This window comes from Syngnathus scovelli, chromosome 1 (assembly GCF_024217435.2).
Source record: "Syngnathus scovelli strain Florida chromosome 1, RoL_Ssco_1.2, whole genome shotgun sequence".
Lineage (NCBI taxonomy): Eukaryota > Metazoa > Chordata > Actinopteri > Syngnathiformes > Syngnathidae > Syngnathus > Syngnathus scovelli.
In genome coordinates, this window is record NC_090847.1 from 16,535,140 (window position 1) to 16,557,136 (window position 21,997).

General features: G+C 37.8%; 2 protein-coding genes across 6 annotated transcripts in view; both read right to left on the minus strand.

Annotated features, from left to right (window-relative positions):
- Window positions 1-1,996, minus strand: part of LOC125978336 (mitogen-activated protein kinase kinase kinase kinase 4) — a 46,691-nt gene extending 44,695 nt beyond the window's left edge. For 3 of the 4 annotated variants that reach the window (XM_049735615.2, XM_049735627.1, XM_049735604.2), the window contains exons 1-2: window positions 1,805-1,996; window positions 1,139-1,204 (exon numbers count right to left, since the gene is read on the minus strand). In XM_049735615.2, the coding sequence (XP_049591572.1) occupies window positions 1,139-1,204; window positions 1,805-1,861 (123 nt within the window). In that variant the 5' untranslated portion in view covers window positions 1,862-1,996. The remainder of the gene's footprint in view (window positions 1-1,138; window positions 1,205-1,804) is intronic. The other variant, XM_049735636.2, reaches the window with a different exon arrangement.
- Window positions 1,997-6,636: 4,640 nt separating this feature from the next.
- The window catches only part of il1rapl2 (interleukin 1 receptor accessory protein-like 2), a 209,901-nt gene continuing 194,540 nt past the window's right edge, over window positions 6,637-21,997 (minus strand). The window contains exons 10-19 of one of the 2 annotated variants that reach the window (XM_049718946.1): window positions 18,359-18,499; window positions 17,952-18,012; window positions 16,363-16,472; window positions 13,674-13,819; window positions 12,807-12,884; window positions 12,602-12,718; window positions 10,913-11,035; window positions 10,364-10,603; window positions 10,183-10,213; window positions 6,637-9,187 (exon numbers count right to left, since the gene is read on the minus strand). In XM_049718946.1, the coding sequence (XP_049574903.1) occupies window positions 9,099-9,187; window positions 10,183-10,213; window positions 10,364-10,603; window positions 10,913-11,035; window positions 12,602-12,718; window positions 12,807-12,884; window positions 13,674-13,819; window positions 16,363-16,472; window positions 17,952-18,012; window positions 18,359-18,499 (1,136 nt within the window). In that variant the 3' untranslated portion in view covers window positions 6,637-9,098. The remainder of the gene's footprint in view (window positions 9,188-10,182; window positions 10,214-10,363; window positions 10,604-10,912; window positions 11,036-12,601; window positions 12,719-12,806; window positions 12,885-13,673; window positions 13,820-16,362; window positions 16,473-17,951; window positions 18,013-18,358; window positions 18,500-21,997) is intronic. The other variant, XM_049719029.1, reaches the window with a different exon arrangement.

Sequence of the window (21,997 nt, forward strand, 5' to 3'; positions counted from 1 at the left end):
AACCAGACAGGTACAGATTAGGAGTGTTTTTGTCAAAGCCTTATTGACCATTGTATCATAGCTTGTGTTCGCAAATATGCCTTTGCCAGACAACTGGCTCTGTTGTTTCTAAAGGTCACCTGAGACACTTTAATGAGCAGGCTTTGTTCGATGATCTAGCATTAGTAAAACAGCACATAATAAATATCCCTGAGGTTGAGGATGTTAGGTCTTACTTCCAAACAAAATTTGTAAACAACCATAAGACAATAAAAATTGGAAATTGCCTTTGTCCCTGGGTCAGTCCTGATTTTGTCTGAGCTTGAATATCAATCAAAAACACCAACCACTGGTAAAAAGCAAAAAGACCTCACAAGAAATACATGACTGGCAGTTATACAGGTCATTCGGAAATAAATGTTGTCAGGTATAAAAGTTTATCAGGTGCTCACCACCAGCATCACCACACCTCTGCTCTTTCGTCAATTCCATTGTTGTTTTTGTCAAAACTAAATCTATTATGTTAATGCAACGCTTCTACAAAATACTTTGTCAAAGCAGTGTTTGTATTTGATGATTTTATATCTCTTATCATTTCGTCAGCTTTATAATGGTACCAGTTTGACCCTGTAACGCAGGAGTGTCAAACTCATTTTTTTCGCGGGCCGCATTGTAGTCATAGCTTCTTTCGGAGGGCCATTATGACTGTCAACCCAAATAAATGTATGAGCACCTCATATTATATACAGTAAAAGCTACAAAACCAACTGACAAATAACTTGTTTTCAAATCAGAGGAGTAAAAACCAGTCAAATATTTCAAAAATAGATATTATTAAAAGTGAAGACAATTTGCAATTCTAGTAATGACACACGGATTTCATGCACAATTCGTCTTCGCGGGCCACATAAACTGATGTGGCGGGCCGTATCTGGCCCCCGGTACCTTGAGTTCGACACCTGTGCTAACGGATTGATTAGATTTTTATTATTTGCGATGAAAACATTTGTTTCCCAAAATGTTCAACTAAGGTTATTGGACAATTATTGAGCATAATAGTCAGTCACTGTGAGAAACTTCCATTTGGTTGTAGAATAGCATTACCATGACCTCTTGACCTCAGCATTGACAAGACTAAACAAAGTACCATGGAACTCACCTTGTACACTTGACCGTAGGTTCCATTGCCTACCACCTCCACTAGCTCAAAAATACCAGCGGGATCCTGCAGAAAATGAGGTCAAGAAAAAGAACACATAAACGGACTTCATCAATACAGCTAAACAAAGTTGAAATGAAACAATGTGTACTGTGCTCCATAGTTGCGGCTCATGTTGCACAATTCCGTTGTTCCCGAGGGTGACTAAGGAAGTGGGGTTGCAAATCTGGATGACATTATCATTTACATGCACTACTCATGGCCCCTAAGGTTTCTTCGTTTCCTATCTGACGTTTCTGTGGCTATAAAGCAACTAAATGCATAACAACGCACAAATACATCTCATATAACAACTCATTTAAGTTAATTTGTTTGTTTCTGTCAACGTTAACAAAAATGCCTTCTGTAAGGCATCCAGACTGTCGACAATTCAAAGTTTCCTTGAAAAAGTTGCGCGTTCAAACCGTAAAGTCGCGTTAGACAAGTGACACTGCTGACAATAGTCACTCAAGACGTCTATCAAGTTGGCAATATGAGCCTTCTCAAACATTAAATACAATATACTGCAGTAGCCAACTTAAACAATGTTTGCAATAACAAACACAGCGACGACAAATTAACGCTGTGGTTAACAACATAAACTCTTAAAGTTGTGTCTTGTCTTACTCTCAGTGCAGCAAGATCTATGCTGTCCAAACTTCGAGTGGTGTTTTCTCTCGACATTGCTGCCAATGATGTTGTAAAGGCGTTGATGTCTGTGTTCAAGTCATGGACGGTCTGGCTCTCTGTCTTCGTCAAACTAACGGACTTGCCTGGACACCATTCTCAAGTTGTGCTAACGCGATCAAGCTAGCAGGCAAGCGCACCACTTCCCAAAGCACCTTTCACAATAATGCACAACAGGAACTACTATAAATTTGAAAAAGTGATTATTACATTCTTGAATAGTTGTTTTACCTTTTAATTTAGCTATCAAAAACTATAAATATTTTGTTTTCAATCACTTGTGTTTTCCAAATCTTTTACTTTGGTACCTCGCTGACCTATCATCTGTCTCTATAATATTGACATCCGCCTGCCTCACCTCACGCTACTCCATACGTCTTCTAACTTGATTTGTTGCTCCCAAACACTTTTTTGCTTCCTTCTTGTCATACAGCGCCAAGAAAAACGGAACAAAACCTCGGTCAACAGATCTCAACTGAAAGGAAAAACCTTGATGTCCCCCCAAATAATACTGATATATTCATGTTAAATCCTGGGGAAAAAAGCTCTGCCACTGTATCATATGACAATATTATTATGTAAATGAAAATCAGGACAAGCAGCAGGTCAACAAGCAGGCCCAATTAAAGACCACTTAAAAAGCCTGCAGGCATGTTCCGAAAAGAGGTCATCAATGATGGGACATTGTAATTTTCTAGGAATGGCATTGAGGTTATCATTTCAAAATGTGAACATTGACAGATTTATAGACAGTGTTGCTTTTTGATATGTAACTCTTTCGGAAGGTTGTTGTGAGAAACCATTACTACACCATGGGCGATAACTCTGGTTTCCTCCCACATTCCCAAACCATGCATGGTAAGTTAATTGAGCACTCTAAATTGTCCTTAGGTGTAATCGTGGGTGTGAATGCTTGTTTGTCTATGTGTGCCCTGCAATTGGATGGCGACCAGTTCAGGGTGTGCCCCGCCTACTGCCCAAAGTCAGCTGGGATAGGCTCTAGTGCACCCGCGACCCTTGTGAGTAGAAGCACTTCGGTAAAATATAGATTATACATGACTGATGCAAAAGAGTCTTATGACTTAATCAGTGAGTCATGGTAAAATAATAAGACCTTTTATGTGGTGCACAATTTGCATGTGAGTGTTTCTACAGTATGTGTCTGTGTGTTAGGAAGAATACAGGATCATGGCCAAAAAATGGCAAGTGACTCTTTCGTGCATCGTGCGTGTGTGTGTGAGTGTGTGTGTGTGTGTGTGCGTGTGTGTGTGTGTGTGTGTGTGTGTGTGTGTGTGTGTGTGTGTGTGTGTGTCAAAGTGAAGAATGCGCTCTCTGTGGTCTCGCACAGTAGCCCTGTTCACACCAGGGTCAGCTGCCTACACACACATGCACGCACAGGCACACATCTTTTGCAACAAATTAATCTATCAAACAGCATTCCAGTGAGTGACTGTTATACGTCGCATTTTCCAAGTTACCATTACTTTGACTTAATTTTTTTTTCCTTGTAGTGGAACATGCTTTGACCAAACAACAAAGGATCAACTGAATCCCAAAATTTACAAAACAATTCCAGGAATTCATATCAATTAAGTATATGACTGGGGTTTTGAACAAAAGTCCATTTATTATCATTTTATAATTAATCCCTATGAAGCAAAAAATGTACCCCTTATTAAGGAAAGAAAAACAATAAAAAGATTAAAAGAAATAATGGTATTAATATTTATTAAACAAAAAAGTCTCATTGAAATTTACTAACGAAAATCAAACATAACTTTTGAATGGTGGTTCAACAATATTATTATTAACAAAAAAAACGTCATGAAACAGGGATAGCATGTCAATGTGTTTACGTAGTATATACTGGGTTGGATTTACTACAAACAATGTAATTCATTTGTGCAGTAGGTTTGGTGCATTGCCACAGAAGGAGATAATGGGAGTAGTAAAGCCGCATTGACAGTAAGAAAGACTACTGTAATTTTCCTACCATTCTCTTTCATATAAAAACTTGAGACATTTCCTGTACCTGGTGGCCTCAAAAGCAGCAGCAAGGTCTGCTGCTGACCTAAACAATATCTCAAAGGCATTCGTTTCGTGTTTTTAATTGCTTAAATGTATTCCCATGGTTGTACTGCTTACATATTAGGTTGTCTGTGAATGTTGTTCACAGTGTTTTTTTTCCTTTTTTTGGCCAATCTGATTTTAATCTCAATGCCAATCAAACTAAACAGGGCATTCAGAATTAGTGATGTTTTCTGATGTAGTAGTTCAGGACTTGTTTTACACCTATTATAATTCACATTTATTGCTTGAAACACACGGTAGCAATTGGTCATTTTTGCCACAGGGTGAGCTTGAGAAAGCTGCTCTGATGTTAAGAAAATTGAGCATAAGTGGGACAAATTGGAAACATGCACGCCACACATCCTTTGTGGACGACTCAGAGAATTTCAGGAATGAATTAACCAATAAAGCGCTATTTCACAAAGAGGGCAACATATTAGTATCAAATGATGCAATGCAATTCTGCAACACTGCAAAACGACATCATATAAACTTCATCATATAGTAGCTTACAGAGAAGGGTGCATTGGGTAAAAGTTTATAAAAACAAATTTAAAGCCAAAACTACACACTTTTATTTAAAAAAAGCACTACCTCATTGGGTATTTTAAAAAAGTAAAATCAAGCAAAATATGATTTTCTCCATGGTTGCTCAGAATTACCAGCTCGTCATTTGATTCGACTCAACTACAGTTTATTTTACACTCACCACTAGAGGACGATGTTGAGTCAATATCAAAGTGCCTTTGGCGTCCTCATCAGACCCATTCATTCAAATATAGTATGTAAGCGACGTCTTATAATAATTTGCCAAACGTTTACCCACTTTTAAAATGATTTTCCTTTATTTTATACCATTTCTGATTGGATATATTGGGCATGATATCGACATGTTTCACATACTGTTATACTAATAACTGTACGGTAATAAGTGGTTAAATGATACTAATATTTTTAAACATGGGTTTTATTGTTCACAAGTCATTTGAAAAAATCGTGTCTTTTGAGCATATATTTTTTTGTCATACTCATACAGTGATTAACAATGTGTCCCTGAAAACTGTGGTCCAGCCTGTCAAGTGTTGAGAAAGTTCATTTTCTACATGAACTAGTTCAAAGTTCAGTTTGCAACTTTTAAAATGAACTGGTGCAGTTCATAATTGAACATTTATGAATTAAGTTCATCATTCCAAAAATGAAAAGTTCTAAGTTCTTTTCTTCCAATCAAAAAAATAAATAAATAAACAGCCATTCCATTCACACTAGTATCCAGATGCCATCACCCTACAATCTCAAATACATGAGAGATGCTTGAGTTGTCTTTTTCTTTAATGAATTGAAACAAAAACATGACTGTGGTCCAGAATGTGCAAACACAATCTGCTGTAGGTGCCAGACTGATGTAGGAAACAAAGAATGTACAAATGAAGTGCAAAACATTTAGTAACATTATATTCGCTTTAACTACCTTTTCATTTAGAGTGAATGTATTATTTCTTAACTTGTTTGCCCAAAGAACAAGAAAAAGTTTATAATTTGGGACATAAAAGTCCCAAATTAGAGTCAGAATTCTGACATTATTCTCAGAATTCTGACTTTAAAGTCGGAATTCTGACTTTAAAGTCTGACTTTAAAGTGGGAATTCTGACTTTAAAGTCAGAATTCTGACTTTAATGGGAATTCTGACTTTAAAGTCAGAAAGTGGGAATTCTCACTTTAAAGTCAGAATTCTGAGGAAAAAAAGTCAAGATTCTCACCGTTCATTGGCGCCCAGAATGAGCGTGTTCACAAAAACGATCACGAAGCAAAAATGTGCTGCATTCAGTTCTCGTTTGTCCAAATTATGAACGAGTTCATGAACTTTCATTCATTGAACGCGTTCAGGTACAATTCTGCCTGTCAATATGGAGTAACTTCCCCTTTAAGAAACTCACTGACATTTTCAGTGACTATGACTTATTTTGTCTTTTTGTATTTTGTCTGTCTTCAAAAGAGGCTGAAATAGTGGATAGGTAACAATTACATACGCTTTGTAAATTTTTGTCATATTTTACCGTGGTTGGATATTGTCTAGCCAAACATGACAGTAAAATGTCAATTGAGATCAAAATATTTTCAGAAATTTCAAATTAGTTTGAAAGTTCTGCAGTATACTCACAAACTGATTCGCGTTATGTGAAAAAGTCCACCATTAAATGTAATATTTGGGGACGTTTCAAAGGCACCCTCTGGTGATATCAACTGTGGCACTAATTTCAATTGAAGTCCATCAGTTTATTAAAATAAAGGAGTGGTTCCAAATATGATTTCTCCTTCACTTTGAATTTTTTTTTTTAAAATGTAGTCAATGTCTTTCCCTATTTCATTATGTTTCAGGTCGATGTGCTTGAATGTTCTGTGTTCGTTCACGTCTTGCCATGCAATGATCCTGTGCTGACATCCATGGAAGAAAAGCCATTTGACGCTAATTATATTTCCTGACAAGCTGTAATTGGGAAAAGGGATTTGCATGGTATGAACTTAAATCCAAGGAGGCGGTCATCCAGCTCTTGTACCTAGCACCACTGCAGCCAGGAGCATTGTTGGGTCTTCCAAATGATGAATGAGACAGAAAGTGAACAGAACATTTCAAATATGCAGTTGAAGAGGACGATGATGGTTAAGCATTGTGCAGAGAACTGGAATAAGCGTTACAATAGTCATTCAAAATATATAAAACAACTCATGATTTTATTTTTTTAAAATTATTCCAACCAGTATATTCAAAGAATATTCAACACAATTTTTGTAAATCAAAAGACAACCACTAGACTTTATATTGCCATTGGATATAACATCCATCCAACTAAATGATAATTATTGTATCAAATAATCTCAAATATCCAGAATTCATTGGTTCTATTCTGTAAAGACGATGACAGAATTTTTGCATAAATTCAAAACAGGTTCTCAGCTTAAATATCACGGTAATAATGAGAATAATCTGTTTTATTTCTTAAAGCTCACAAAGAACAATGTCACGTACCCGTGCCATTGGACACTCAACTTCCCTCAGCCACGCCTCTTTCATCACCATAATGACCTGTTACCTCGTGTATTTAAGCCCTGCCCGTGTGTTTCTCTCTGTCGGTGTCTACTGTTACTTCCCGTCTGTTTCCGCTCCTGTGGTTCCTGTCCTGCCCGTCCATTCCCCCCGGTCTCGTGTAGAGGCTCACGGTCAGAACCTGTTCCTGTATCTGGTCCGAGTGGACTTCCGTTTTCCTGCCCGCTGTCGGTGAGCCTCTGTCACGCCTGTGTCTAACCCTAACCCTAACCTTAACCCTAACCTTTCAATAAACCCTGGTCCAAGCTGCATTTGGTTGCCCTGCTCCATTTGTTCCTGACAAACAATGCTGTGGCACTCCCAGTTGACTGTGAGTGATCCTTCTTGAAAGTTAAACAAAATAACATGGAACAGAAATTGTAGGGGAAAAAAAGTCACTCCTGTCAAGATAGTATATGTGTACATTATTGAAGCTGTACAGAGATTATTGTAACAAACCAACATTTAAAACTAAGACAGGTAAAACTCACCAGTTATAGAAGGAAAAAACTGTCAACAAAGCCAAACAAAACAAATAATAACAATTATAACTTTTAGGAGAACCAGATTTTTCTTGCTCTGTCACCCTATCGATTAAACACCATTCTCCCATGTTAAAAGAAGCTGCGACAAATGATTATGTCATTTAATCTACGTATTTTTTTAAAAAATCTTTTTTGTTTATACACTATATATATATATATATCCAAACGGGTGATCATGCAAATAGAAAAAGCCATGTCCCTCGCGCCTTCAGATTGAGGGTAAAGGTTTCCCAGTTCATCGCTTCACGAGTTCAACCAGTTGAACACTGAAGTGGCTTCTCTTTTACATTGCTACTCTCTTTCCCCAACAAATAAATAATCTGGATGAAGTTTAAATTCATGTGTACCACCTGACTGGCTTTACAGTTGTTACCACCATCCATCCACTTTCTATGTTGTTGAGGCTGTTCTGGACGGAGGAGCCTGTTCCAGCTGGTTTCAGGCAATCTGGATTGGATACTACGGCAAGGATATTTCTTCAATTAACCTAACTTTTATCTTTTAGAATATAGGAGGCAACCACTTTACCTGAAGAAAACCCATGTAGGTACACGGAGAACATGTAAACTGCACAAAGGAAGGCAAAAGTCAAACCCCTGACCTTTGAACCGTGAAGTGTACATGCTAATCAGTCGGTCACTGCTGTAGCCATCATTTGCCTCTTAATTTCTTAATTTTCTTTAATTGATGAAATTAATCAATTGTCATCAATAAAAGTCTTCCATGGTTAGAATCTGATAGCCGGTATAACACTTGTATGCATTTAATACAATGGAATGGTGTCCCGAGGTTGTTGAGATCCTTCATCTTATGACCTGACTATGCGGGACATTGATTTTGAAAGATCAACCAAACATCCCAAGTTGTTAAGGTTCTAAAAAATATCAGATGTCCAGACCAACAATTTTTTTTTCTACCCAAAGTCCAACACTGTAAGGAGCATTAGGTCTACCAAGTCAAAATATATTGAGAATAGGGTTAAATATAAAACCTGTGGCATTTGGATTGTGTACGAATTTTAACAGCCGCTCATTAAAAGAACAGTATTATGACTTGAGTCCTGTCATTTTATTTTTCTCTTTTCAGTGCGGCCCTAATACAACCCCATGGCTGGTGGATGACTTCATAGTGTTTAAATACGCTGAATCTTTCTCAAGGACATTTACTATTCAAAACATCAACAGATCCAACATGTACATGCTTCTAATGAGGCTGCACATTTTCAGTGGCATATCTACCTGTATTGAAAGCCTTTTAAATCCAACTCAGCAGTTTATATCAGTCTGTAATTCAGTGCTTGGGGCAATACAAATATACAATCAGTTTAATCAATCAGTCTGTGTTGATCTGTAAGCAGTCCAGATCTTGTCTGGTCCATTTAGAATATGTGAGCAGTTTTTGTTCACAGCATGGGCTGAAGAGGCCGTAAACCACTTTTGTAGAAGGTCCAAAAACCTTTGTCCCAAGTCAGTGAGAATTTCTTTGTAAACCAGTAGTCTTTAGTCCAGTATCAGTAAAGCAATGCTTCTACCAGATATCAGAGCTTAGTTCTCTGCTGGTGAGTGGGACAAAGGTGCTGTTCAGGTGAAGATCGGGCTTCTTTCCAAGTGTGCTGCTCTGAGAAACCTAGGGGACACACAACATATCATAATAATAAGCAATCATCACCTTCAAAATATAACTTTGGCTGTAATCTACTGTGCATCATTAAAGGAGAGCATTGATGCTGTGTGGTATAATGAATGCATACAATGAAAAGGGTGTATCATGTCACCTACAGTTCGATGCAAGAAACTTTTTCAAATTAGATTGGCTACTTGTAGATTTTGCCTTCAAACACCGCCGTGATGGATGCAATAATAAAATATCAAAGCTTAAACTTACAGTTTGGATGAAAGAAAGTTTGTAGAGAGCAAAATGTTTTTGCTATGTGAAGAAAAAAATACTCATCAAACACTGTTATCCAAATGTCAAGAACATTCTTGAGGGAGTATATCAAAAGCAAATTTTGCAATCGAGGCATTCCTTGTACTGCTGATCAGGTCTTTAAATCAAGAAACATACCATTGATAACAGAGCATGTAAAAAAGATCTAAAAAGCCTCCAATATTCTCTCATGTTACATTAATATTCTATCATGTTGAATAAGACTCCTTTGTAACCAAATGAAAACTGTATCAGGAAGAGAAATGTATAGGGAAGTAAAGTACCACTAACAAGAAGAATGTGAAGGTGGCAAAGCATCTCCAGGGACAAAACTTTGAATTCCACGATGGGCTCCTCACATAGTAAGTCGTTGACAGCAAAATATTTATTGATACTATTCAACTAGGACAATGTAAAACTTTACTTTTCAACCCCTGCTAATTTGTTTGTGAAACCTCAAAGTAAAGCTGATTATCTACATTTCAATCCCATCATGGTTGTCCTGTTGTGAATGCATTTTGGCTGTGCATGAAGGCAAAATCATAAAAAAACGCAATATCATTTTCCAATTGCATTGGGACTGAACTGTATGTGAACATTACATAAAGTCATCTACACCCCAGGCTATCATAAATACAAAACATATATAAACGTGAATGAAGTTTTATTTCTAGATTTCATTTATCCACACAGACCTCTTCTGCCCCAGTCAACTGCCCTGAACCCCTAGGGAAGAGAAAGGGGGTTTAGTTGAAATAGGTTTCAAATCTGGGGACATGCACAAAAACAAGAGCGTTAAGGGTTAAGAAATAGGATAGGACAACTGGAGGGTAACTACCAACTGACACACAACAATCAAAGTGCCTTTTCCCCCACCTGTCCATTTAGAATTGTCATAGGGATGTTGCAGTAGACGTGGCGCCCCCCAGGGCCCAGAGTGGAAAACTGCATGGTAGACGGAGGTGGGAGGGGAGGCGAAAGGGCAGGTGGCTGCGTGGGAAGATGAAACTCGTAGCTACGGCAAAAGTGCCTCATTTGGGCTGCGGTAGCCATGTGACCCCCTCCAATAGGCAAGGTCATCTGGTTGTAGTCAGGGATCTCTGTTGCCAAGGAAACCTGCAGAAGAAAAAAAATCATTCTTTTAACTTTTGTCATGCAGTATGACTCAAAATGGATATTAAATTGACCCAGTCACAAGATGGTTTTGTTGGCCGTTGCATTTTAGGGAAAAAAAAACCCAACATAAGCGGCATATACTGTATGGAAATTCTATAAATGCTCAAGAGTCATTTTACAGTACCAAGAGGAGACATTTATAAGGAAAAAGAAACCACGCCCAAAAATATGATTAAAACCAAATATAGAGCATAGTTTGAGGAGACCCAAGCAAAGAATAGTTTGAAGTAGTTTAATTGCACAATTGACCTGATGATGTCCATGCCGATTCTCACTTGGAGCCACCAGGGATGCTGAGGTGGTTGTCATGGCAATGGTAGAGACAGATGTTTGTAGATCTCCAAAGAGCCCCTGCTCTCCTGAGTCCATCACCTGTTACCATGGATATTTTTTTTACAGATGACTTCAACATGAGACAAAGATTTGATTCAAGAAGTGTTTAGTTTTCAATCAAGAGACCATCAGCTTGAAAGAATGCACATCTGTTTATTGGCTTTAAATAGAGGTCAATACTGTTTTTTACTTTCAAATTGGTTGCATAAAATGCGCACGATTAAAGTGTACTTACGATAGCTAAAGAGTATTGTTTTCAATGCGCATTTGTGGCTTTTTTTCATGAATAGTATTTATTTTTCCTTGCATATTAAAATATTAAAAAGAGGCAAATCCATTTAATTGCTTGATTGAAGATTGGAGGTTGTACTATTATCATCAGGGGTGCTAATATTGGGGAACACAATTTAATATCAAATAATTATTTCTTAGTGTGGGCTTTTTTGCAATTGAATTTGAGGTTGGTTTTTCTTCTTTTTTTTTTTGGAATTTTCATCCTACATTCTTGAGATAAAAACTGAATTATTAGAAACGACAGAACACATCTGAACCAGGGGTGCCAGAAATTACAGAGGGCAGTGTAGCTGCTTTTATCGCTTGCATTGCTCAGGGTTATTTAGATAAGGGAATGACACAACAATTTGTCATTCTTAAAAAGTGGATTCTTGGGAAAAAAAAAAGTTGGAAAACACCACGTTTAAGTCATATGAGTACAGTTTTATAGTACTTTGCTGTCCATTATACTGTTCTTTGTTTGGTTCTACTCTTATCAGGGATGGAATGTCTTTTTTTTTTTTTTTTTTTGCCCTCCCACAAAGAAGCAAGAAAATGTATTTTTCTTAGCAGACAATGTGGCACCAATTTGACTATATTTTACTATTTGCTATATTAGCAATAGTTAAATTCTTTTATGGCTCATCTGTTTGTTGTTTATGTTTGAACCCAAGGGGAGCAAAAGAGCATAAAGTCTAAATTGTCATGTTTTTTAAGTCTGTTTATCCTTTACTTAAAAAAAAATAAAAAAATCAGCTGATCACAATTGGTGGCCGATGGATCAGAGCACACCTAGCAAAAATTGTTACATTCTTTACCTTTGGTTGAAATGACCTAATTATTCCACATTTGATACACAATTTTAAGTATAAATCTGTCGGTTGCTATTTTTCTTTGCTTCTTTCTTTCCACATTTTCTCAGTTTCAAAACATTTTGTTGGTGTACTACGAGGAGATGGAATAGATGAATGGCATTTCCATTTATTTCCTTGCATCCATTATCTGAAGCGCTTATCCTCACAAGGTTCGTGAGTGTGCTGGAGCCTATCCCAGCTGAGCGCTAGGCGGGGTGCGCAATGAACTGGTTGCCAGCCAATCGCGGGGCACACGTAGATGAACAACCATTCATTTAACTGAGGAGAAATGAGTTGAGATATAAGTGTTTTTATATACTACGTATACTGCATAATTTAATATGTATATTTTCATTTGGTTGTGTGGAGGACGTTTCCAATGCGTAATATGCGCCTTGGTTAAAAAAATGTTAGTCAACACGGCCCAGTGGTTGGGGAACTTTGCTGTAGTGGACTATTTATTTGACTGGTTATTTACCTGACGTCGGGACAAAGTCTCTCTTCGTTTAGCAGGCATCTCGTAGACCACCTGTTTCCAAAACTTGGATGACAGTTCATTGCTTTTGGGACCTCTCCATTTGATGATGGATAAAACCTGATGAGCCGTGGCAATATTTTACTCTCTTATACTTTTGATTGACAAATAATAACATCTTTTGCTCTGTTCACTGTTTTATGATTACCTTGATTGTATGTTTAAGTGCTTCCACCTCTTGGTAGTTGATCACACTCTTCAGGTCTGCACATTCTATCATGATTACCTAAGCACATAAAAAGACTCAAGTTGAAAATTTGACAAGCGGTAACAACTCTAAATAGGACTAAAAATGTGTATTGATGTCTTTGACCCATTTTAATTTAATCCCTTAGCAGCAAAATGCGCTGAGACTGCTTGGTTTCTTCCCATGAATCGCGGTATCTCTGTGTTCTCTGCATTATTGATTCCATTCATCCATCCATCCATTTTCTGTACCGCTTTGTCCCCACGGGGATCGCGGGCATGTTGGAGCCTATCCCAGCGGTCATCAGGCAGTAGGCGGGCGACACCCTGGACCGGTTGCCGGTACACAAAGACAAACAACCATCTGCACTCGCACTCACACCGGGGTAATTTGGAGTGCTCAATCGGCCTATCAAGCATGTTTTTGGGATGTGGGATGAAACCGGAGTACCCGGAGAAAACCCACGAAGGCTCGGGGAGAACCTGCAAACTCCACACAGGGAGAGTCAGAGGTGGAATCGAACCGGCACCCTCCTAACTGTGAGGCGGACGTGCTAACCACTGCCCACCGAGCCGCCCGCATTATTGATTCATTTTTTGTAAATAAAAGTACAAAACTGAATAAATATGTTCCTTGAATCTATGAATTATAGAGGGGCCTCAAACGCTTAAATTCCCAAGTTTTATCTGTGTCCCAGGTTGGATTGTGTTTGACCTTGGAGGGTCTAGTGTACAGTACAGAATTGCGTTTAAAAAAATCATATATATATATATATAATTTATATATGTTGTGTAAAGTGGTGACTTGTGTCTCAAGCTGTCGGTTTACCTTGATTTCCCCAGTTACCAGCATGGAATGGAGGCGTGTTTCTATCTGAAAGATGCTCCAACCTCTCTTGGCCACAAACTCTGGTGTCAAAACGATGATCAACCGTCTGCTCTGCAGCACACTACGAGCAAGGTCCTCAATGTATGCTGAGAGAGAGGAACAGAGATGAAGTGATGAAGGTATTCAATTGTCAACTGCATGTGTAAAAAGAAAAAAGAAAAAAAACAGTTGAGTTGAGATTTTGATAGTGATGTCGCTGCGCATATATGTGTTCCTTCCAAACAACTCAAACTGGGTTGAAATTGTTCCCATACTAGTTTGCCAGTGGCACTGTGAAACATTCAGGCACTCTTTTGCAAAGTTCCAATTTACAGCAATGTCTTTTTTGGACAGCATGACTTGAACTCAAATCAATTTATAGAGAATCATTAGTGACCCCTCCCTGCATCACACAACATAACACATTTTAATTGCGTGTATTCTGAGCGCTCTTTAGTGCGAGGCAAACTCAAAATTGCTTTGTGTCTTTAGCCAATATTTTCAATCTCTATATACTGATTGGAGGTTGGCTGACTCCTGACTTCGATTAGTTCTTGGCGGAGTCATTAGCCTTGGGGTTCCAAATACTTTTTCTACCCTACACTGTGAATGGTTTTCTAATAAAAACATGGAACCATATAATTGTTTGTGGTATCATCTTAAGCATTCTGTTGTGACCGAGATGAAGGTCAGATCACATTTTATGACCAACCTATTCAGAAATGCAGATCACTCAAAATATTTCAATCCACCTTTTATAAGATGGCAAAATCATAAAACCTTCCTTTCACGGTTCATCTCTTGATTAATTTAATGTACTGTAACAAAGTGACATCTGCATAATTATGCTTTGACAACTCAGTGAGAGGATTTTACTTGATGATGAGTAAAAACACCTAACGGAGAATGGCTCTATACATCTTTTTTAACACCCGCATATAAAAACACACTTGCTAACTGTAAATAAACATTACCTGTCTTCTTCAAGAACGTTTACTGGTTATAAATTGAGGTGCCTTTCTAAAAAATGTAATTTTTTGGGGGGTGGTGTGTTTGTAACATCCGTAATTGATTTTCAAAACACTAGACCCCTAGAGCTGTTCGTTAAAACAAGATTGCATGAAATGCTAAAATATTAACATTTCCAGCAAACCCACTGCAATTTCACACTCAGGAATTAATTAGCACAAATAACATGGAACATTAGTCAAATTAAGGATGCCTGCGTTTTATTTCATGGTTTTCCTCTCCATTTCTCCAGTCAAATTATTTTAAAAGGTTTTTCTAAAAAAAACATATTTACGTTCCCATCTAGTAACAGATCCAGAAATGTTTGGGTAAGGGTTGGTTTTAATTAGTTAATTTAGTTTTAAGACCACTATTATTTGACCCTTACTTAAGCGACCAAGCCTTGACACAGACGCTGTGTCCAAATTCACAGGCTGCGTCCTCCATTATTTTTCAGTTGCATAACATTGCTTCCAGTGCAATTGAAGTCACATTAATCCTGTCCAAATTGACCACGGTTTATGAGGTCCACGGAGGAGCCTTTGAAGGCATAAAAAAGACCCAGCCTGCTGATTGTCTTTCTAGATTTTGGAAACCAAGTGTGGGTGGCTTGCTCTGGAACTGACGTCATCCATAAAGAGTAGTTTTCAGAATTTGTCTTCAAATTTATTAAAACATATTGCCAAATTAATCAGAATGGAAAAACAAAATCGCAACAGTGGTTTGTGGTTAAGAACTTAATGATTTAACAGTCTGTGTGGATTTTAGGGTATCCAAATATTTCTATAACTTTTCTGTCAACTTTTGCTTTTTTGACTGTTTCCAAGATCTGTCCTCAAAATGTCAGTTTGTAAAATAAAACAAATAGCCACGTTACGAGCTGTACTGTCAACGATAGTTTGTCAGATGACACAGGAAAACATTCAAGCGTATGATGAAACAATACACAAATGACAATCCCTAATGCAAGGTGGAAGAAATCATTTTCTGTGAAAATGCTTTAGTATCTCAAAAAGATTGTGGCATCTCCATCCCCTGTAATAGTTTTTGTGTGAGTGAGGTCAGAGCATTGATGGATAGAGCAATAACAGTCACATTTCCCCCATGAGTTGTACTGAGAGTGACACATAACCCCAGCGTGGCCCCAGTGGTCGTCTCCCAAGTTCGATCCCCGGCCATTGTGACCATGTCAAAGCATTGAACAAAATACTGAATCCCCAGTTGCTCCTGATGCTGCGTTATCAGTAGGTGAATGAGGAAGTCAGAGTAAAGTCTTTTGAGGGCCTTAAAAAAGAGCTATAGACCATTTACCAAAAAATTGTATGTATGTGGCAGTATTTTGTGTTTGTGTGGGGGTGGTTGGGAGGGGAAGTAAAAAAATGATGCTACGATTCACAACATATATAGTACGTGTGACAATACACATAATATACATGCAGAGAGCTAGAGAGAGAGAGAGAGAGAGAGAGAGAGAGAGAGAGCGAGAGAGAGAGAGAGAGAGAGAGAGAGAGAGAGAGAGAGAGAGAGAGAGAGAGAGAGAGAGAGAGAGAGAGAGAGAGAGAGAGAGAGAGAGAGAGAGAGAGAGAGAGAGAGAGAGAGAGAGAAAGAGAGAAAGGATGGGGCAGGCTCAATGACTACTTACTACTGCTTGGAATGAGATCTCTGTCTGGAAGAAACAGCTTGTATCCATAGTGTTTCTCCAAGATGTCAGGCAAGATTTCCAAAGCAAAAGTTTCCTCATCACTGCTAGTTCTGCAATCAAAAGCAACGACATGTTTATTTGTGCTTTTTTTTTTTTTTTTTATACAAACACCTTGACATACCGTATATGATAAAATATCCATGTATTGTAAATACGATGTGATACATTGATGTAATTTTCACATCATAACACCAGCTTGGTTTGTGTGGTACACTTAAAATGTGACCACGGGTATATATTTTCAGTGACCGAACAGCATGGACAAATTACTACTATGATCTTCCTACAGCTTGGGAACTGTAATAATATCTGGTTCAGTTCAACTCTCCTCAACTTAAGGTTGTGGAAAACACATCACACTGAACACACTTGGCATTCCAATAAATGACAAACATTTCTCTAGTATTTACGGTACTTCTTGGCATGTGGCTGTTGGGATTAATTTGATTGAAGAGGAGGTTGAAAACAAGAATAATATCGGTTAGGAAATATTTGATAATATGGCATTTTGGTAATTTCTTACAGTATTACATAATGACTGCTCAACCAATGAAAAAGCAGTGGTGTTATTTCACTCATAAGGAATCATCTTAGCATACTTAGAACCCTGGCTGATAGTACCTTGCAGTACCTGGTTTTCTCATTTTAAATGCTTCAGTAGCAGGAAGAGGGGCAAAGCCGAGTAAAAAAAAAAAAAGAAAATAATTACTCTCAAATGAAATCATGCGTTTTAAACCATGAACACCACCCTGTCTGTCAGAGTTCTTTTTGTAGAATTAATTTGTCATACTCAGGCAGCTCGGTGGAGCACTGGGTAGCACGTCTGCCTCACAGTTAGGAGAGTGCGGGTTCGATTCCACCTCCGGCCCTCCCTATGTGGAGTTTGCATGTTCTCCCCGGGCCCGCGTGGGTTCTCTCCGGGCACTCCGGTTCCCTTCCACATCCCAAAAACATGCTTGGTAGGCCGATTGAGCACTCCAAATTGTCCCTAGGTGTGAGTGCGAGTGCGGATGGTTGTTTGTCTCTGTGTGCCCTGCGATTGACTGGCAACCGATTCAGGGTGTCCCCCGCCTACTGCCCGTTGAGGGCTGGGATAGGCTCCAGCACGCCCGCGACCCCCGTGGGGACTAAATGGTTCAGAAAATGGATGGATGGATGAATTTGTCATACTCAAGAACTCAAGGATGAAAAAAACAAATTTGGTGCAAATCTGCTTGAATTTTTGGACAAGAGCGTTTCAGTGACCTCAAATTTTCAGCTACTGGATAGTTTTGTACAGTTTAGCTTCATTTGAAAATAATCAGTTCACATTTTTATGTATGTTAGCATTTTGGAACACAACAGCCTCTTAATTTGTACTTGTCTTGTTGTTACTTCTTATACCGTATACACCATATTTCAGAACAAAATAGATTTTTTTTTTTTACCTAGATTGTAAATAGACAATTTCTGAGCTTATTGCAATTCCTTATGTGTTTTGCTAACATGCCTTAATTTTTGTGCTTAGTAAACCCAAAGACACGACTTACCTGCACAAAGAGTCCAGGTCCACCTTGGTGTAGGACAGATAGGCATCATACTCCTTATTATCTGATGAGACACACAGAGAAAGAAATTACCAATTGGTTTCTACCAGGACATAAGCATTCATAATGCAATTTTAGGTGAAACATTACTGAGCTTAAAAAAGGCAACGATAGTATTTGACAATAAGTTGTGATTTTCAGGTTATGTTTTTAAGTATTTCACAATTTCCCCATTAATGTAAATGTATGTAGAGATAGAATTAAATAAAAATCTAACAAGTATGATACATTGCAGTTAACCACAACCAATAATACATGTGGTGTCAATCAAAACTGAGCATTAAATATCTTGTAAAGACAGACTTGTTGACACATCTTTTGTTGTTCAAAACACTTTAAGAAATACCTACCATCTTCAGTTTCATCACTGCCAAAATGTCTTCTGTAGCATAGCATAATTTCCAGGTTGTAGCATTTATAAAGGGCCGTTAGGACTCCCAGCAGCAGCAATATGACACCCAGACCACCAGCCAACTCCAAACGATACATATCTGCAGTCAAAGAAATAGGAAGGACACAGTCATATCAGCGATTCATCAATTAAACAAAAAGAAATCAACGATGCAGACAATTCTCCAAAATATATAATTCACCAATTTACCAAAAATCACCATAATGCAACCCCCCCCCCCCGCAAAATACCAGTAGAGAGCTATTAAATGTCTATACAATGTATAAACAATGTCTATTGTATTACTGTTAATGTTTGCACTTTGTATGATGACTAGAGAGGAGTCATTCATTCATCAGCATTAATTATGCATATGCTCATTTTGACTTTAATTTCTTTTGTCATTCAGGATATTTAACATTCCTGTCAATAAAACTGCAATAATTTTTAAATGAGGGAAGAAAAAACCCGTCAGATGTGTTAAATGTGTGAGAGGACAAAATTCACCAGGGTATTCATTCAATTCATTCATTAAATGTCTGCTTTCTTTGAGAATTGATTTGTCTCTCAGTACATCCATTCAACAGTGAGATTAGATAATGTAAAACAAAATATTTTCATTGCGTTTTTGTGTCTCAAATATGCAATGAGCACTACAAGCTTGGTGTCGCCGAGTGATTCGAAATCATGTGCCACGCTACATAAGCATGATGTGACAGATCATCAGGTGTGCCTTCATTGGTCTGAATGTATTTACTACAAAATCTGTCTTTGTTCATCTAGCTATGCTAGTGATGTACAGTGAGTGGCAAAAGTACTACCTGCTAGTAGATAGCCAGAATATACAAATAACCTATGTATTCAAATGGAAGAAAAATAGCTTTGAGTTCATCGGTCAGACAAGAACATAATTTTTTTTCAGAAATTTTAATTTTCTGTGACATTTTTTATCTGCCGTTACAAATATTAGTTTGCTAATTATAAAGTATGTGCTTTTGTCACGGACGAGGCAGGGTAGCTAAATGCAACACTTTGGAAAAAAAAGTTGGAAAAAACTGACTAATACCATTTAAAATTGAGCAGCCACATAATTTTTGATTGATTGTGCAAAATAAATGTTTTTATTTACAACATGAGTTAGCTAAAACCTTAAGGAATTGATGTCATGGACTTCCAAATGATTAAATATCTGTCAGATAATCATACTTGAAATCACAAAAGTTCAGCCTCAACAAGTTGCCTTTATTATCTGTGACTGATGACTTCACAATAGCATATTGCACCACTGCATACAGAGTCCCACAAGTTTACAATTGTTAGAGTGTGAGTTTGAATGATGATTGTGTCATGATAGGCAGGATGGAGTGGAGTGGATTGGACATTGATGGAACGGGGTTGGTGAATGACACCATTGTAAATGGGATCTATGACTATCTTGCGCTCCGTTGAACACAAACAAAACGCACACACATTGCACAGAAGCAACTACCCTGACCACTTTACAGCCAGATAAGCACTTGGGCTTTTGACCACATCTCCTCCGTCTCTGCACACACAACTCATCTTATCTTTTACAGTCGTTGCAGAGAATTGTATGCATTCACTATTGAGTATGCTACAAAAGAAAAACTGGGAAAGACATTTTGGTAGCTAACTCAGGAATGATATTCGGCTTGTCAAAGTTAAATAAGATGTCTGACATTGCCTTGATCTATGTGTTACTAATCCAAATACAGTATCTGTGTCCTTTTAGATACCAAATGTGCTTTTCAGTCGTAGTCTGGTTCAACAGTTCAAAGAGGATGATTTTCAATCCCTAATGTGTTTCTCCTCTTCTCCTCCCTGCTCCGACCTCCTGCCTGTTACCCAGGAATTGATCTCAGCACAGGACATCTTAATTTCTAAAAATGTGTCAGAAGAAAACATGGAGGTTTAAGAGCTCGTGCACTGGGATTTGCTTTTGATGAGCGTTTTTTCATCACGCTCACACATAGACGGACAAAATGCGACAATATATAACAATTGTGCTCTGGAAGATTTTCTGGTACAATTAGTTGAATTCTCTGCAGCATGAACTGAAAATAGAGCAAAACATTTATCAAATGGCAGAAGAATGACTAGCAATACATTAAAAGAGCTTAGAAGACAATGCATGACGCAAAATAACATTGTAGCTACGAACACAGAAACATTCAACATTTACTCCATTACTGGATGATTAAAACCAAGAAATACACTTCTTCCAGCAACAAAAATAAACATTTAATAAATAAATTGTGATTTTTTTGGGGCTGTTTTTTTTTCTTAGTCACCAGATTTAATTACGTTCGAGGGTCAGCATGTGTTTTCTGTAGCAGAAATGGGCTGGTGCATAAAGAGTCTGACTTCAAACCCATCGAACTCCTTTCGGGATGGCCTAAATTAGAGATGGCGAGCCAGCACACGTCTGTCTCACCTGAAGAATAAAGCTGTAAAGAGAAGAACAACTCAAAGTCTTCCACTTTCCCTTCCTATAGGTGTGATGGTCTGGTGTCCCAATACTTCTGACTTTGTACATTAAGCTTTGTGAATTCTGGAATTTTGTCAGGTTTTGCATTAGTCCAGCTGTCATTTTGTGCATGAATATATGTATCACATTACATAGTGTTTACCAACTTCCACCAGTAGACGTCTCTCCGATGCTGTGACATGTGACTTCCACTCAGAACACACACACACGACACTGCAGAATATAATAGCACAGTGACAATAAAGATGCAGGTAGGGATGCAATTGGTAGATTTCATTAATTTCAAAAATTTGCACTAATGTTACGTAACCCCAGATTGCCTCATCATATATATATATATATATATATATATATATATTTTTTGAAATCCAGTTTCTTTCTACCCTGCTTGCATCACAGCCTTCCTATCTCCTCCTCCATCATCCTCTCTTTACTTCCCTTTTCCTTTATCTTGCCTTCATCTAACTGTCGCACATTTTTCCATTACTAATGAATTACTTGTCTACCACTGCTGGTGCTCAGATAACATTTTTGCATTTTTCAACATTTAGAGAGCCACACTGTCACCTACTACCAATCCTCGAAGTATAGTGAGAGGAAAAAAAGATAGAGAATACAAACTGGCATAAATAGCTGCACAACATGCTATATGTTTGTCTATCCACACTTCATGGTTTGTGGTTGTCTAAATATTTGCAAAGTTGAACAAATTGTGCTCATATAGTCATTCGCTAACTTTTAGACAATTTATCCTTTTCAGACATGTTCAGTTTGTTAGCTTCTCGTATATAAAACATGATACATAAGCACAATAATACAGAAAATAATTTTCCCCTATGGCAAACAGAATTTTTCTTTCATAGTATCCTCCTCTGATGACATCACACAGAAAAATACACAAAATCCAAATGAGGTGATGACAAATAAAGCAAAACTCAGAATAAGAACATCACAAATATTTAACAGACTTTATGGTAATCAAACATGTTCCAGTCTGCTCGTCTGTTTGTCACTGTCTCCAAACCTTCTTTTTTTTCTTTCTCGTGAGACTCTTATGGTTTTGGCTAAAGGCAGCTCTTTCTGCTGAAC